We start from the raw sequence: 17709 nt of genomic DNA on the forward strand, positions 1-17709 counted from the left end.
AAAACGTAAACTGATATCTCACTCTCATCGCTGGTCTTGAACATAAATTTTAACTTTTTATCTATTTGACCTTATTTATGAAAACTTTAACTTTTAGAAACTGATATAATTCATCAGAAGTTGCGTCAAATAATAAGGAACTTTATTTTCTTATGGTAGCTTCAATGTTTTTTTAAATCATTTAAGTGGATGGGATAGGATTAGAGAATACCAAAGCAGAATACTTAGATTACTTACCACATGAAGAATTTTATTTTCTGTTTCATACACTGTACAATCCTGTGGTAAAATAAAACAAAAATAATTAATACAGATTATTTCAAATTTCCAATTGAGAAATAAAAGAACGCTTTATGCTGATAACTATCTCTTACAGATGTACCTGTAAAGACAAATGATCTCTTGAGTTTTTTCATGTCCAAAAGGTTACTTTACAGTCTTAAGAAACTTGACTTCTCTTGTAGCTGGTTAACATCAGGGATCTATTCTTCCCTTTACAGTCATGAAAGTCATGCTGAATACTGACAACAATGTAAATGTAAGGCAGAGGGGACAGATTCATGATAGTGAGAAAAGAGTAACTGAATATAATTAATCTAGCATGTCAGAAATTCAGTGATGCAAAGAACGAGAGATACATTGCCTGGCCTTAAATCAGGCAGAATGTTAGCTGTTCTACAGGTTGTGTGGGGTGCAGACAGCTGTGCCAGACTTACCACTAGGTAGATTGTGTTACTATAAAGCATGGGAAGGAAGAGTAAATAGAGAATATTTTGACAAGTAGTACAATGATAAAGATGTCAAAACATGGTGTGTCCACACAGACAGTTTGGTGCACTCCCATCTTTTGCTTCAACGCCCTGATTGCCTACACCATCCACAAGGCACAGCAGCAGTCCCACCTCTTGGGAGAAGCCACTTAACTGACTGCTCTAGGTTTGGACTTTGAAAGGCACAAGTCACACCAAAAAGGGACAAGAAAGGACATGGGCTTGCTCGTGCTGAGCATTGGTCCAGGGATATCCAGTGGGTTTCACTGCCTTAAGGCCCACACAACTCCATCTCAGCTTCCCACTACACGACATTGCTATTAACCAATTCAGGCCTGAAAAGCAATGTTCCTGATCAGCCTCTTTATTTACTTAAGACTTGTAACTTCAAGAACAGTCATTTTCCTATTTTAATTATCTTTTTAAGAGGAATAATAAATCTTATCACTACACAACTTAAGAGTCATTACTCCTTTAACTTGCATTTTGATTTAGTGATATTACAATGGCTAGAATATGACTTTTCCTTCATGAAAGAAAGTATACAAATCCTTAAAGAGATCTACTGCCTCTACTGCTTATTAATGTTTTGAAGATTTCCTCCATACAATCCTCTATAAAGCATGACAGTATTTAACCCTTTTGTACAGGAGAGGGCCCAAGTGCACCAAGGCAGCTGTCCCCAACCCTTCTCCTCCCAGTCAGCACCCCAGATCACCACACGGGCTCTCAAGCTATACTTTACTAAAATATAAAATTAAGAGGAAAATACAGAAAACTCAAGTTTGCCAGACAGAGTGAGATGAGAATAGACTCCCTGAAACCCTTGGTCACCTCTGAGGCCGGCTGCAGCCCCTGTGGCCCCAGAACCTCTCACAGCTTGTGCAGCCCACCACACTCCTGCGTGGTGAGCAGCGGCCTGACACACCTGCCTGTCACCAAGGGGCTGCTGTTTTGTAGCAAAATCTGAGGAGAAGATATTTCTGAGGTGTTCCGGAGCCTCCCTGTGTTCAGGGCACCCCGGCCCTGTGGCTGGCAGGAGCCCTGGAGCCCTGTGAGGGAGGGAACGAAGAGGCGGCCACAAACCACGCTGAGGGCCTGGCAGGGCGGGACCCTCGCCAGGGGCCTTGTTTGTCATAGGAATCTTGTTTATAATGCCATACTGGTGCTGATTATTGACATTTAAGTGAACTAATGGTTAGTAACTAAAAAAATTATGTTGGGAAATTGCTAAATACTTCCCCAGGCGCTATGTCACATTGGAAAAGCTTTCTACAAAGCAAGATAAGGATTTCAGGACATATTTTTAAGGATGAGGATATGACAAGTAAAAAAAAATGTCTTGTTTATTTGTCTTTTTTCCCTGAATAAGTTTTTAAGTCAAATTTAACTTACCTATATACCTAAAAGATCCCTCTCAAGCAGCTTAAGATTCTCTATAGTTCTCAAGATTTCCTCTTTCCTGGATCTTAACATGTTAGCAATAACAGTTAATTGCTTTAAACTTCCCATGAAATAATTCCAACATTCGCACTCCATATACTCTAGAAGCAGATGAGCTACGCGATCAGGTCAGGCTGTGGTACTCTGTGAGAGAAGCAGCAGCTAACGGGCAGATCTCTGCTCCTCCTGTCCCTCAGCTTGGATCTCGGGATGCGTCCCATCTGCCGAGGCCAAGGCCATGCCCAGCACTGGGACCTCCTTTGAGGACATTGTCCCGAGGCTGCTGCAGGGCAGCTCCAGCCTGGGCACAGGTAATTGTCACACACTCGACCTTAAGGGTCATGTTTATTTTGGAGGACTGGTGTTTTTGTAGAGAAATTACTTTCTAAGCGAAACCAGTTAAAAGAATATTGTTACAGAGTAAGAAAGTTAAAATCAGATTGTGAGTGCTGAGGAACACAGAGAAGAATTTATATTAGCATTTCATGGTCAAGTATCCCTTTGATGTTTCTTCTGTATTCATAGTGTTATTTTCTACAGCACAAAAAGAGAATTCAGTTAGTCAGTTTGGTTGGCAATGCCCAAGGCAGTTTTTCCTACAAGTTTTGCACACTTCAAACAGCGCATCCGCCATCTCCTTTTAACCCTCCAAGTACCAAGAGAACAAAATGATCACAGCAGGGCTTACAGCTTGACTTCAGAGCTAATGCTCCTTTTTAAATTATTCTTTTAATTTCTGTGCTAGAAATATAATATGAGCTTCATTCTGAACAAACTTAATTACTTCAGGTCAAAATATAGAGAACTTATGTATTGTAAAACTGAAATTTTACTGTTTTGTAGAGCAGAATTAATGTTAGCTATACTTATGTTGCACATTCAAGATTACATTAGCATAAAAAAACATTAATTGCTTTGGGATTCCATCCAAAATAGATGCATATTGAGTTTTTTTTTAAAAATACATCAGACTAGTTTAACTGAGAGGTTAAAAGCACTTGCAACATTATACTAAAATATTAAGATATGTAGGTCATAATAGTCTTCTGATTTATTTTTCTCTGATACATAGAAATGCACTAGGGATCTCATTAAAAAAATATCTTCCAGGACTAACATTTATAGAATTTTGATCTATTTTTCTTAGAAAATAAACAATAGTTATAGCAATATTCTTTCTAGATCCTCCGTAAGCAAGACGATATGATAAAAACGTATTTTCTTAGTTTAAAAAACTCTTAAAATTAGTAGCTGCCTTCTATTTGCCGTCAGTAAAATGGTAAAATACAGGAATTACAAAAATAGTCACAGCAGCAGTATTACATACAAGCCAGCTTCTGCACTATCCAGAACATCCTACCTTTCAAAGGTACAGGACACCTTCGTAACTCTGATAAAGTAAACCAGCATTCTTTTGAATATTCATAGAGAAAAGGTCAGTGGGCTTTGTGTTCACCCACACTATAGTCACAATTTTAGTCTATAGTTCCGAAGGAGAGAAAGGCAAGTACTACTGAAATGTAGACATACCATAAAGAATGTTTTATGACAAGCCTTGAGGACAGTTAACTAACACATAAAAATACTCATACATGTAAAATATTTTATTCATTAACTTAGTACAATAAAACAGCATGAGTTAAGTCAAGTACTGAAAAGAAACAGAGACCCTATAAAGGAGCAGCTCAGAAGAGAACTTAAAACCTTGAGTTCTTTGCTAGTTGAATGCCATTTCCCACTATAACACTGCAATAAAGACCTACTGCAATCTTTGAATGGTGGATGTGACAAAATGATATTTAAAATTATATCGCTTGTATACATAAGATCAAACACTCTTCTGGAATTCACACATTAAAAAGAACAAGATTGCTCTGAAATTAGGCAAATATACACCGGTAAATACACTGAAGTAAGTTATTTTACTTGGTTTAATTAAGGTAAAGACTTGATCATAATCTATATTTAGAAAACAGTGAACAGATGTTTGCTAACAAAATGTTCTTTAGCAAATGCAAGCAAAATAAGATTGAGGGGCTGAAAGCTGAAGTCTGCAAAAGTTCAAACTGAAAATAACACCCACATTTTTAATGGCAGTTGCTGAATCACAGAATAGTTCAGGTGGAAGGGACTTCTGGAGGCTACCTAGTCCAACCACCTGCTCAGAGGAGGGCTAATGTAAAAGACTGGATACAGAAAATAACTAAGAATCAACAATTTCTATCAATTGCAGTACAAACTAGATAGCTTCATCTTAAACACAAAGTATTTGACTAAAAAGAGGGTAAAAATCTGTGATACGGCCTCTGAATTTATTTCAGTGCGGTTAATTAAATGTTAATAAAGGGGAGAACAAGCAAAATTTTGTTTGGCTTTTGTTGAAAAAAAAAAATATGAACCTGAGCTGTGCTGACATTCTTCGGTAAAACACAGACAAACTTTTTGTTTAGAGAATGTTTGTTCATGCAGTTTGATGCAAGTATCAAAACTATCTAGCAAAGGTTTAAATATCTTTGACATAATCAGGAAAAAAGTAACCAGAAAACCAACTTTTACTAGAAGTAGTGAACTCTTTCTATTCAATGAAGAGTTAACCAATGGCTGCATTTTATGAACAAAATTCCAAACCTATTCTTCCCTAGTTATTCCAGTTATCTTTCCCGCTGTGTAACTTTAGTACTAGAACATGACCAAATCCAAATTCAATTAAGTAGTCTGGTGGATTCATTTTCAGAGCAAAAATAAAAGCTAGTCTACCTTAAAGCTAGAGCTATACTTCAAAATGAAGTCAACAGAGAGCTCAAATGTTTGCAATACTCTGATCTAACATGCTTTTTTGCACATTATCATCAACACTTTCTGATGGGACATTGCACCTCAAAATGTTTCAGGATGTTTCTGCAGCTTTCTGCGTAATGCTATTCTTTTATAGTTTCCCTGATTATTTTAGGGAAGGTGAGATTGTGAGTGATGAGAAAACCGAGTAGAATAAAATACATTGCCAAGCATAAATTGACAACTTCTCTAAAACTAGAAAATAAAGACCAATGTTCTTATAACCAGTATGAGAATATACTGTTTACAGATAAACAAGTGACTGCTTATTCATCATAGCATTTACATCGTATGTAAATAATCATAGAACCATAGAATCATAGAACCGTAGGGTTGGAAGGGACCTCTGGAGATCATCTAGTCCAACCCCCCTGCCAGAGCAGATAATACCCAATATTGCAGATCATCTGGTTTAAATTTTGAATGAAGATCCATCTTCACACTAAGAGAAAGAATATGACCGAAAAGCTAAAACATCTGCTTCCTTATTAGATCTAAGAGTATGTCACTCAGATACATACAGTACATCCTGGCAAGAAGATTCATAAGCAGTGTCTATATTAAACTAAGATTACACAGTAATGTCCCCTATTCAGAAGGAAGTTCACCTTGAGTGGCAGCTGTAAGTTATGCACACAAAGCATGCTAATTTTGCACAAAATAAATCTTCAGATTGAAGACATTCCTCACTTAATGTACCAAATGAATGGCCTTGACTGCTACTTTCACACTGATTAAATTACATGTCTAAAATATATATAATTCATAAAACAAGGAGTATCTGAAAGGATCTGAGACCTAGGGTTCTCTTAGTTATGCCTTTCAATTCATATTTTAGTCTAGAGTTAAGGCTGCAATTCTGGTTTAGGTGAGACATTTCTGCTTTCACACATTAAGATCAATTTTCATCAGATTTAGTAACAACAAAACTGTGAATGATTTTGCTTATCTACTCTTTCTGGTGCTGTTTAATAAACTGTAAGAAGATCTTAATAGATGACTACCAAACAACCCAGATCTGACAATAAGATAAGGAACAGACAAAACTTGATTTGTAACTGATCTGAAAAACTAACTAAACATTTTTCATCTTGGAATGTCTTGGAGTTTATGCTAAAAGATTGATTGTTTTTAAGTTGTCAAAAGGAGGACAGCTTTGGGAGTGGAGTTGAAGAGTTGAAAAAAAAGAACTAAACTATTGCCGGTAGAGGAGAACTGAATTTCATCTGCCAAAAGCAGTGAAATGAACAACAGAAATGGAAACCGCAATTCAAAATTGTACTATTTGTACCTAGACCACAGGGAAAAATCAAACTCACACAAACAACGTGCAATATCAGCTGAAGGGCGGAATCAGAATCGGAACTTGTTGTAGAGAAGTTCATTTTGCTTAGTCTGTAAATCAAAAATAGCCTAGTGCTATAAACACCTTGTAAGAGAAAGCTTAATAAAGATACATAAATAATTAAATGCCTACATAGGAATTTTTAAATCAAGAAAAGAGAAAAAGGATTTTTGGTGTGGTTTTTTTTTTTTTTTGGTACTGCAAAAATGCATAAAGGACAAAATTTGTAAAAGGAATAAAGCTGAATACTATAAATTAAGGATAATAGTATAAAATACAAAGACTCATATTTATCAGCCTTAGCTCTTCTTTTTTTTTTTTTTTTCCCCACCCTAAGAACTAGAATGAAATTGAAGAGGAAAGAAAAAAAATAAAAAGTTTTCAGAATGCTACTACTCCAGGAAGCCTTTTAAGTGGAATGAGTTCTATGATTGGTCTACTGTGAGATTACATGGAAAACCACACCAGCACAGGGCAGAGGCGGGCAAAGGAGCCCTGTATATTGGAGGCAGGGCCAATCTAAGGTGCTTACAAAACTATAGCTTTAGCTAAGCTTTCTTCTTGCTTTCCCTCTTTTGTCTTTCTCTTTTGCTTCATTCCAAGACAGCCCTGCCTGTTCTCTAACCTCTCCACGTATTCCAGTAACACTATTTTGTCTCATCGATATTGGTATCCACTCACAAGAGGAGAAGCTCACTGTAAATATTTGTAGAACTAATTTCCACTCAGTCTTTCTGTACCTGTATGTCACCTCTTCTCTTACTTCAGGGGCAGACACTGTCAGAGACTATTATTATTTGTATACTATGTAGCACTACAGAACCAGATAAATTAATGTTATGTGTCTGTGGTTGTGCTATATTACAATTAAGTAATGAATGTCAGTGATGATAGTGCTACTACCCTTGTTTGTTCCATATTTGGTTTGTTTAATGTTACGAATATTTAATGTTAATCACTAAATAACTTTCATGTAACTGTCTCTCCTTTAAGTGAAGAAGCCACAGTACAGGGTCTGGGTGTATTTGTGTGTATTCTAAGAACTTGTCCCTGAAAGATTTTTGATCATTCACATTTTAATCTGCAACAAACTGTTAGCAGTAGTTAAGCTGTTGCCCACTGTGGCTTTGTTCTTTTGTTACACTTGCATGGTGGTAGATAACCTAACATGAAATTGTCTACTCAAAAGCAAACTTGATTATTTTTACCTTCACACTATCCTTCAATCTATTCAGGCATATTAGGATAAACAGTCCAAAAATCTTCCTGTTGCTGCCAGAGAAAGAGGATATGCAAAGAACAAAGACGTAATGCTAAAACTATTTTTCTGGTGAAGTAAAAACTTATCAATTTTTTTTTTACTGTTGCAATTTTATTATTGTTTATTACTGCAACAGTATGAAGAGGACTCAGAGCGGAAGATAACCATTCCTACCTGTTGCACAATGGTTGTTAGTTCCAGGCACAGTTGAACAATGTTGTTTTTCAGCAGTGAGTATTCCGTCACGCTGACAAATGGAGACCTGTGACAAAGGATGGATGGGTTTATACAGCATTAAGGATTATAACTTCTGTTTCCAGTGTAAGCAGTTAAACATGTTTATAGTTAGTAAATTTGTTTTCATAGAGGCAAATATAATCAGGTTGGATAACTGTTCTATAGCTTAATCAAGAAAAAAAGTCCTGAAATAGCGTATATAGTTTTCAATAGCACAATCTTAACTGTTTTTTGGAGTATTCAGAGGCATTTAAAAGAAATATGTAATATAGAGAACAGACCTACAGCAGAGAAATGTGAATCACCGAATCATGACAATCCTCAGCAGCAATTCACACAACTTTTGTAAAATACACCTTTGAAATAAGAAAGGCGGGAAGGATGTAAACTAGATTTTGGCCAGAACATCAGAAGTTATCATTCTTGTAGAAAGTGGAAATAGGAGCTTCCAAATAATTATTAGTCCAGATTTCCTTTGTACGGCTCATTAAAGACAGCATTTCTAGTATGACATCACTCTTTAGCAGCAGCTTAATTCAGAGAGCAAAGTAACACTTACTTAATCACTAAGAGCTTCCCACACACTTGAATTTTCTTTGGGCTTTCCAAATTCTGGCTGAATCTGACCCCATTTGAATTTATAAGAAGGGACAAGGTCATAGCTCGAGAGAATATGACTGCTGGCATTAGGTTAGAAAGATGTCACCAGGATTATACAAATCCTGTAAAGGAGGGTGATTCACTCTCACTGTGATTTTTAAGGTGCCATTTATACATTCAAGAGCATTCAGATTCAAGATAAAGCTATCCATTGCTATAATTCCAAAGAAAAAGAAACAAAATATAAACGCTCTGATGCTATTTTATGTTTTTGGTTTCTTTCCACAGTCAAAATTAACTACATTTATTCAGGGAGATACTTTTAATCAAATTCTCATTTTGTAAATGAAAAAACCAACAGTGGTTGATTGTTGAGGATTAAACAACACCACATCGGTACTTAATAAATCGATCCCACTCTTCATAAAAAAAATCTAATAAAATTTAATTTTCAGACTAACAAGTACTGTAATTTATTTTGAATATTCTGAATTGATTTGCTCAACTCCAGGTTGTTTGAGTCTTTTTGACGGCTGAAGGACAGTTCAGACTCCACAGTCTTTTCTTCCTTACCCTTCTGAAATTACCAATGATGTTACTACCACCTGTGACAGTAAGATATCCACTTAGAACAGCACAAAAGTATTCATTTTGCACAAAATACTATCAGACTGAAAAGAATCTGAAAAAGTAACTAGAGAAAACTTTAACACTCTCCTGACAGAAAAGGATACTACATTTTGCCTTCAATATTTGAGAAATTTGCACACTAAAATTTAGAGCTAGAATTCCAGAACTGCCATTTTAATATTAGAATAGAAGAGTACAAGGGAAAACGAAAGCACAAATACAAAATAACCCAAAGAATTATTCTCGTGCATAAAGGAGACCAAGGAATAGTAAATTACCTGTCCAGCCAGGCTAGTAAGTTCTTGGCAGCACCAATCAGGTCAACTACAGAGGTAAGAAAATCATTTGGTAGGCGTCTGGAGGCCCTGCCATCATAATGGCCACTCCTCCTTCTACCCGTTATAAAGTTCTGAAGATTTTTGGCTGACGCATTCAGCTTGTGAGACAGAGTTCTCAGGTTTTCGGTCTCCAAACCATAATTCTGAGGGGAAAGAAGATACACAATTAAGTGAAATAGTGTGTTGTCAGCTACGTGAACAAAACTGTGAGGTTAAACATTCTGAATGGTATTGGTTGAAAGGATAGGATAGTTATGGATGCCTGGTGTTAGACTAAGTGACAGCCTACTTTGTTTAGAACATAAAAGATGCATCCATCCTGTTATCACAAAAACCTCTGCTGTCATTAATACTTAAAAATACTGGAGTCCCCAAACCCATTGGTCCAACTAAGTCACTGAGGGGAAGGCAAAAAGAATCCCCATATGCTGAGTCTCAAGGTCTTTTCCGTTTTCAAAAAGTGAAGGTGAGAGTCTGTCCACTCTCCCCTACCTGCTGTGGTTTAGTATTAACCAACCATTTGGTATCCTTGTTACCCCTGAGAACAGGTCTTTAGCAGTCCCACTGCGCTGGATCTCACTCATTCAGATTTGTGTTAGTCCCCCTACTAACTTGTGATAACTTCACCTTAGCAGAACTTCCCTCTTACTTACACTGTGAATAAGGTATAAAATCTTACGTGGCCTTGGTGACAGGCTTTTACAGGAAAATTCCTTCCTGAACCCTGCTGTTGTTGGTGAGCAGCTGTCCCATATATAATATGATATGGGAACAGTCAAATCAGGTCAGAGCAAAGACACAGTACTCCTGTTTCCAATGACTGCGTAGGGAAGAAGCTCAGAAAAGGGCAGGCATGTAATAACAGCTGTTAGTGGCTTAGAGACTTCAGCCAGTGACAGCATCTTCATATTTAATAGTTCTTAATGGATTTTCTTCCACTGTTCTGAGGGGAGAGGAGGGGGCAACAGGTTGAATCAAAGTAAAGTTTTCTAAACACAAGTCCCTTTTCCCTTTTTCCACATTCCTTCATCCATGTCTCTGTCGTTTTATCAGCAAGCCGGTTCCATGCTTAGACCCAGGTAACAACGAGAAAGATATCTCAGCTCATATACGTTAAATAATTCACTCAAATTCACATAGAAAGTCTCAAACAAACTGAATTGAATGTAGATTTCCTGCTGCTACAACAGGATGTATCATATGAAAGAATTTAATGAGCATTTAAACAAAATTGACTTTCAGAGTATGAATTGATTGCCCACTATTAATTTCAGCTATGCATGTTACAGAGGATGACTGATCATGAATATCACATGTTAATTTTTCTGCCTAAACTTCTTCCTCAAAACAGAGAATAAAGAACCACAAACACTATACAATGTATTGACTAATGACAAGCTTACAAAACGGGATGCTTGGAAGTCAGAAAATACAAACAAACGCTTGGTTTGGACCACTTACAGCTGGTACTTAGGACCATGCCTCCCCTGCCAGCTGTTCTCCCTCTCAACGGGCACTGTGAAAAATAAATCAAGCCCCCTGCCTCCAGCTTGGAGGGCAACCTACAAGGAGTGGAAACATTTTGCTATCTTAGCTAGCTCACTGCAATCTTAGCTAGCTCACTGCAAAGAATTTTTATTTTAAAATAGTTTTAAATACTAGGAAGAGAATTAACTTCATTGTTTTACACATGTCATGCCTAAAGCATCACAATCAGTCAATAAGGTTTGGAAGCATCCAGTTTAAGATGGAATAGTGAAACAAATTAAAGTTATATTGGTTTAGCTACAGATGAGAACAATTCTCTTCATCTTTTTTTCCAGAATTAATACTGTACAGTTAGCAACAGCATCACTGAAGCAAGTCATTCTATTTTGGAAAACTTTAAAGTTAAAGCAAGTTGTATTTGATATCAGTACGTAATTATTTATTATTTGCAGCTAATCTTTCTTTTATCAAAGCAATGAAGGAATTTCCTCCCCAGCTCTATTTTTCTCCCAATAATTCGTTATTGCATAAAAGCTCTGGAAACTGTCAGTTTACGTTCAAGAAAAGCCAAGCAGGAGAGTAAACGGTTTGACCAATGAATCTTTAAAAGCCAGTAAACTTTCACCAGAGAGTAAATGCCTGAATGTTGAAGAAAGCATGCTAGATGCTAGCAGTGTAATCAACCGGAGCGATCTTGCCCAAGTCATTGGAAAACACACAGGACTGAAAAAAAAAGTGTGTTTGAGGAAATCCACCTATTGAGCAAGTTCTTTCTTTTATCTTAAAGTTTATTAATGTGCTGATGGCAACCTCAATTAATGTCAATATAAAAATTAAAATATAGCAAAGCATAGAAAAAATATGCCCATAAAGATAATCAGGAGATGAAAGGTAAATCAGGAGATGACAGTAAAATTGCTGATGCGAGTTAGCGGTTTAGTTGAGACTTAGCAAGACACAATAAAGGGAAAAAGATAAAAATATTACAAAAATGACAGTGAATCAATATCTCTGTAGAAAAGCGAGACATTGTATTGCTCTAAATTTAAGCTTGCCTCAAATCCAAGATCTTAATTTTTAAATGAAACAACCATAACCAACTACAAATTGGGAAAAAGAATGGCTAAAAATAATCCTTGAAAGTATCACCTCTGAGCACCTCATCCTAACTTCCTGCACAACAGCTCACCTTGCGTCAGCTCCAGATGTTTCTCTCCACTGCCGTCTCCCACACAGTCTGTTTGCTGGGCTGAAGCTCAGGTGCCACAAAGCCCCACAAGCCCCACTGTGGCAGCGCATTAAAAAACTCCTGAAGGAAGTTGGTGGTTGGGCTCAGTTATCTTAAAGGTCCCTTCCAACCTAGAGAATTCTATGATTCTATGAAGCTACGGCCCCTTTCAGGGTTCCCTCGTCAGCAACCAGGGTGCTGGGATTTAAAAGAGGTTGTTCCAGAGGAGAAAAGAGCAAACAGGTGGGTACACACGTACATTTGAACTGCATCGATTATGATTTAGTGAACGTGCTTGAAATCACAGACCGAGTAGTTGCAGTTTATGCTAACGAGCGAGTAGGTGGATAGCCTTGTTCTGAATACATGACACTGCAAGTATCCAGATCTCTTTGTGTTTCCTGTAGGAATCTCATCTGCATGATGCTGAGATAATCTCAAACCTGCCAGACTAAATCATTATCACAGCTATCATAGCAGAGTTCAGTTTTCACAGCCATATATTCTGCTCTCACTGTGTTAAATACATGCTGTTATTGTGAGACACACCACAGAAATGATGCTCTTGAGCCTGTAAAATTCCGTCTCCTGACAGATGACTTCTTTCATGCACAGCAAATCCTAGATATAATTTCTTGTTTAAAAGAAAGGAAAAAAAAAAAAAAAAAGGAAAAAACCTCTAAAAGGGACAAAAGGGTGCCATTAACATAGGCGGGGGAAAAAAACCAAGCAAGGTTTGCTCCATTACCTGGTTTTGTTTCATGATGTTTAAGATTGTTGCATAGTAATTTTTACCAAGGTACTCCATTAGTGGAAATGGACATGGAAGTTTAGAGAATGAATATTGACTATTAAAGCAACCCCAAATGCTTTCTGTCTAGAACTACACAGCCATACAATTTGTCAAATTATCATGAATTCCAGATCATGAAACTGCTTAGCAAGAATTGAAAGCAGCCTAAAGTCGACTGCACTCCATTTCAGTGAAATGGGCCTGACAGGTCTGTTGCAGAAAGGGTAACTGCGAGAAGAAAGGGCCAAAGTAACAGCAAATCTTGAACACAGGAAGATGACTGGTAAATCTATTAAATGTTTACTTAAGCTTCTTCACATAAAAACACTGTTCAAACAGTTAGAAATTCTGTATATCCACGGAGTGTAAGGTATGATAGCTTTATTACCATCACACAAAAGAGTTACATAGAGATTATCTGATTTGTAGTGACAGACTGACTCAGTAGCGTAGCTTAGGTTGGAGCTCAGCAATTCCTGATGCCCTATTCAATGACAGGAGCTGGAAAGAAGGATTTCAAGAGGTAGAAATTAAACGTAAATGTGAGATCAGAGTCAGACAAGCTTCTTATAGAAGAAAATCATTAGCAATAATGCCAAGATGAAGCTGTGCTTAAAGTGACACTTGTTAGTGAGATGTACAACTGATTTAGGTTTAACGATAAGTCTGCTTGCTGTCTGCAAAATACAGTTTTCCATTTCAGCAATTTCATTCCCTAATTCTCCAATTGTCAAACTATCAGCGAGCATTCCTGTCACCCCCATAGTTCCCCTCTCCTGTTCAGTTTGAGCTGCCCGTTTCGGTGTTGCTAGTGATTAGGGTTATTGTAGGATGGCAAGAGGGAGGAGACAGGACAGCTCGCCTCCAGGGTGTCTGCAGTTGATAATTTTTTTTGAAGTACAGAAAAACAGGTGGCTGTTGTCAGAAGTGCTAGAATTCAGAAAACAGGAGAGAATACAATATTATTTTTTTAACAACCCGAAATAGACTATTGTTTTCACTAGTGCAGAGTGGAAGATATGATGTAACACATAAGTTGTTGAATACACCATATAATTAAAATTGCATACTGGAAATTGAAAAATAGGAAATCTGCATCCAAACACATATTTCTTCCTTTTTATGTCATAAATCCTAAATGCAGAAATAGCTAAATACACTGTGGCAATGAACTCTCCTGCTCTGTGTCTGTATCACAATTCCAGCTAAAAAGTCTGCTTGTTTTGTACATACACTCTGGTATGAAGTTCCATTTTTAAAAGACAGTGGTAAAATGAGTAAATTTTTTATCTGACAATAACACCTGTGTTTTTTACACATTCAAAGAAGTGGAACGAAAAAAAGTCTTCAGCTATAGCTTAGGGTGTTTTCATATCTTATTGCATGTATGTAATAACATCACAAATTAGTATTTTATGTTAATAAAACTATCTGAAAATTTCAGCTATTAAGATGAAATAGACCAAATTATTGTAGCAAATGTTAAGACAAAAAATAACAAGTACAATGGAAAAAAATGATAAGTGCAATTTTTTGTAAACACTAACACCTGAAGATCACAAGAAGAGCTAGAAATACATGCACTGTAAGAAGACTTTATTTCTTCTGTGGAAAAACCCACCAATATTATATACTTAAGGGTACTAATATAATGAAATTGTTTTGCTGTAATGTGACACACAGAGGTAAAAAAATGTATGCATATTGAAATTTGTTTGACGCAGGAAATAATTCTAGTTAAATAGTTTATATTGCATAAAGTAATGACTTTAACTTACCTTAAAAACAGATTTATTTTTAATTATACTAGTTTTTCTTGATGTTTTTATTCATGTAAGTAGTTGGTGTAATATATGTATAAATATATGCATAAATATGTATAAACATATGGATGTATATACAGCTTTTTCTGTAGGTGATATTTCGAGAATGTTATAATTTTCACTGAACTGTAAGTTTCAGAGCAATAAAATTGCAGAGCAGTAGATCTGACTGAGGAGATTAAAGGAAACAACCCTGACTGAAATTCAGGCATCTTACATGAATTCACCACGTTAAGGCATTTAAACAACACAACCTAAATATTGTGCTACACTCCCATTTTTATGTTTCATGCATAAACTTAAAGAATCCCCACAATTTATCAGTCCGGCCCAGCTGCGGTAGCCATAGCTGCAGGTCTCTGTTTCAGACACCGGCTCAGGACCATTACCAAAGGCGGGCAATAGATGTGCCTTTGCCCTGGGAGTGCCACCCTGCCCCTAAACACAAACGTGCGTAGCACAGCAGGCTGCTCCCCGGCTCCCCTTCCCAACCCACCATCAACACAGCACATCTGGACTCGTGGCATACTCCACTCCTCCTCAGGGCTCAGTTTCCCATTTGCTTTCAGCTGACATATTTGCAAACTGCCACAGATAGTTGCTGCCATGCCCTCTTCCCAAGCCTCAGCACCATTGTATAGTGAGCAGGATTAGGAAATTAATTTAAAAGCTCAAATCTTCAGGCACATCTTCCCCAATACAGACTGGTTTTCGACACATTCTCAGATCACACATAAATTGACTCAAAGCTATTGTGGAGAGCTCTGCGGGGATGCTCTGCCCCTCCTCTGCTGGGAAGGTAGGTCTGGTCCCTTCCAGGCTGCCTGCTCGCCCCGCCAGCCCCCCTGTTCCCTGGGGACGTGTGCTCCCAGGCTCTGCTATGACAGTGGGGGACCTCTCCCCACCTGTCTCCCTGGGGCACAGTTGCAGCACGGGGCTCTGAGATGACTGGGAAAGAAAACTCCCCAAAGCAGCTCTGGGATTTTGGAATCTCCTTTGGGAATACACAGCATGCCAGCTGGGATCCCACAACTCCCTGCTGTCTACGGCACTGCGTATGCTGCTCCTGCAAAGGCCATAGCTTCACAACGAAAATTACAGCATTTGTGAGAGCATATAGTCATTTGGCACTTAATGAATAAAACCAGGCAAACACAGCCTGTTTAATAAAAGCAAAAATTCAAAATAATCATGCACTATGATTTTAGCATAAATACACTTAAATAGAATGAAAACCATCAAAACACACTTTTTAAAATTTCCTTTCTGGAGGTATGTTTTTAAAGGTAAAGAGGCTAACAGAAACTGCAGTAGAAACCTAATTCTAACATAATTGTCCCTATAAACATTTATTTGATTTCATCAGGTAGATCTGTTAAAATTTTGTGGTGATATTTTTGAGATACAACTTAAAACTGAAGTTATCAAAACAGTATGAAGTCAAAGTATGTGAGGCATTGCATTTCAGTCAGGCATGTCATTTTTTCCTCTTTAAGAAGAATTTACGATCTAAATATCCTTTATATGAATAGCAATTTGAAGGAGGTAAAATAAATTTTTCATGTAAATCACAAAGGGCCTTCTTTTGAAACTATCTTACAAGGAAACAAGTTTTACTATAACATTTAAAATACTAAATTAAAAGTATTTATTAAACCTTGGTTCCACAGAATATGACCCACTTTAAGTATTTATTACAGATTTCAGATAAAGTGCTAGAAGATTTAGATTGGCATTCTTTGTGAACCAAGGTGACATAAATTGAGCTGAAGGAAAGAATAAATTATACCTTGTAATAAGCGTATTATCTTTGGTAGCGTTAAAGTAGTTCTGGTGGAGTGCTATGCAGATAGGAAAAACAATTACTTGACTTGCAGTCTGCTAACAGACTTTTGGCATAACTACTGCTTACAGCATACTGGGGGCTTTTTTTTTTTTTTTTTAATTGAGCTATCACTGCTCTAAACACATTGTATACCTGGTCCCGGGGAAAACATAGCGCTTAATTGCCTGTGACCATTTGCTGATTACCAGTGTCTGAAGGCTTAGAGCTGAGATCCTGCTTAGAATCATAAAGTGGTCTGGGTTGGCAGGGACCTTAAAGATCACATAGTTCCAACCCCCCTGCCCTGGGCAGGGACACCTCCCACTAGACCAGGTTGCTCAAAGCCCCATCCAGACTGGCCTTGAACACCTCCAGGGATGAGGCAGCCACAGCTTCTCTGGGCAACCTGTGCCAGCGTCTCACCACCTTCACAGCAAAGAATTTCTTCCTAATATCCAATCTAACTCTACTCTCTTTCAATTTAGAACCATTACCCCTTGCCCTGTAACTGCAAGCGCTGGTAGAAGGTCTTTCTCCATCTTTCTTATAAACTCCCTTTAAGTATTGGAAGGCTACAATACGGTCTGCTGGAGCTTTTTCTTTTCCAGGCTAAACAATCTCAGCCTGTCTTCATAGGAGAGGTATTCCAGCCCTCTGCTTATTTTCACGGCCCTCCTCTGGACCCATGTCTTTCTTGTACTGGGGGCCCCAGAGCTGGATGCAGTACTCCAGAGGAGTCTCATGAGAGTGGAGTAGTGGGGGAGAATCGCCTCCCCCGACCTGCTGGCCATGCTTCGTTTTACTCAGTCCAGGATACAATTGGCTTTCTGGGCTGTAAGCACACATTACTATCTCACGTCCAATTTTTTATCTGCCAGTATCCCCAAGTCCGTCTCTGCAGGGCTGCTCTCCGTCAATACTGATATTGGCGATTGCCCTGACCCATGTGCAGGACCCTGCACTTGGTCTAGTTGAACTTTGTGAGGTTCACATGGGCCCACTACTTAAACCTGTCAGCGTCTCTCTGGATGGCATCCTTTCCCTTTAACATATCAGCTGCAACATTCAGCTTGGTGTCATCTGCAAACTTGCT

General features: G+C 37.7%; 1 protein-coding gene across 1 annotated transcript in view; it reads right to left on the minus strand.

The window, feature by feature from the left end:
- Positions 1 to 17709, minus strand: part of LOC141748602 (connector enhancer of kinase suppressor of ras 2-like) — a 209861-nt gene that overhangs the window by 107086 nt on the left and 85066 nt on the right. Inside the window, exons 3-5 of the mRNA XM_074600940.1 lie at positions 9400 to 9602; positions 7829 to 7916; positions 238 to 279 (exon numbers count right to left, since the gene is read on the minus strand). Of these exons, the coding sequence (XP_074457041.1) occupies positions 238 to 279; positions 7829 to 7916; positions 9400 to 9602 (333 nt within the window). The remainder of the gene's footprint in view (positions 1 to 237; positions 280 to 7828; positions 7917 to 9399; positions 9603 to 17709) is intronic.

The sequence above is a fragment of the Larus michahellis genome, chromosome 9 (genome assembly GCF_964199755.1).
Source record: "Larus michahellis chromosome 9, bLarMic1.1, whole genome shotgun sequence".
In the NCBI taxonomy this organism is placed as follows: Eukaryota; Metazoa; Chordata; class Aves; order Charadriiformes; family Laridae; genus Larus; species Larus michahellis.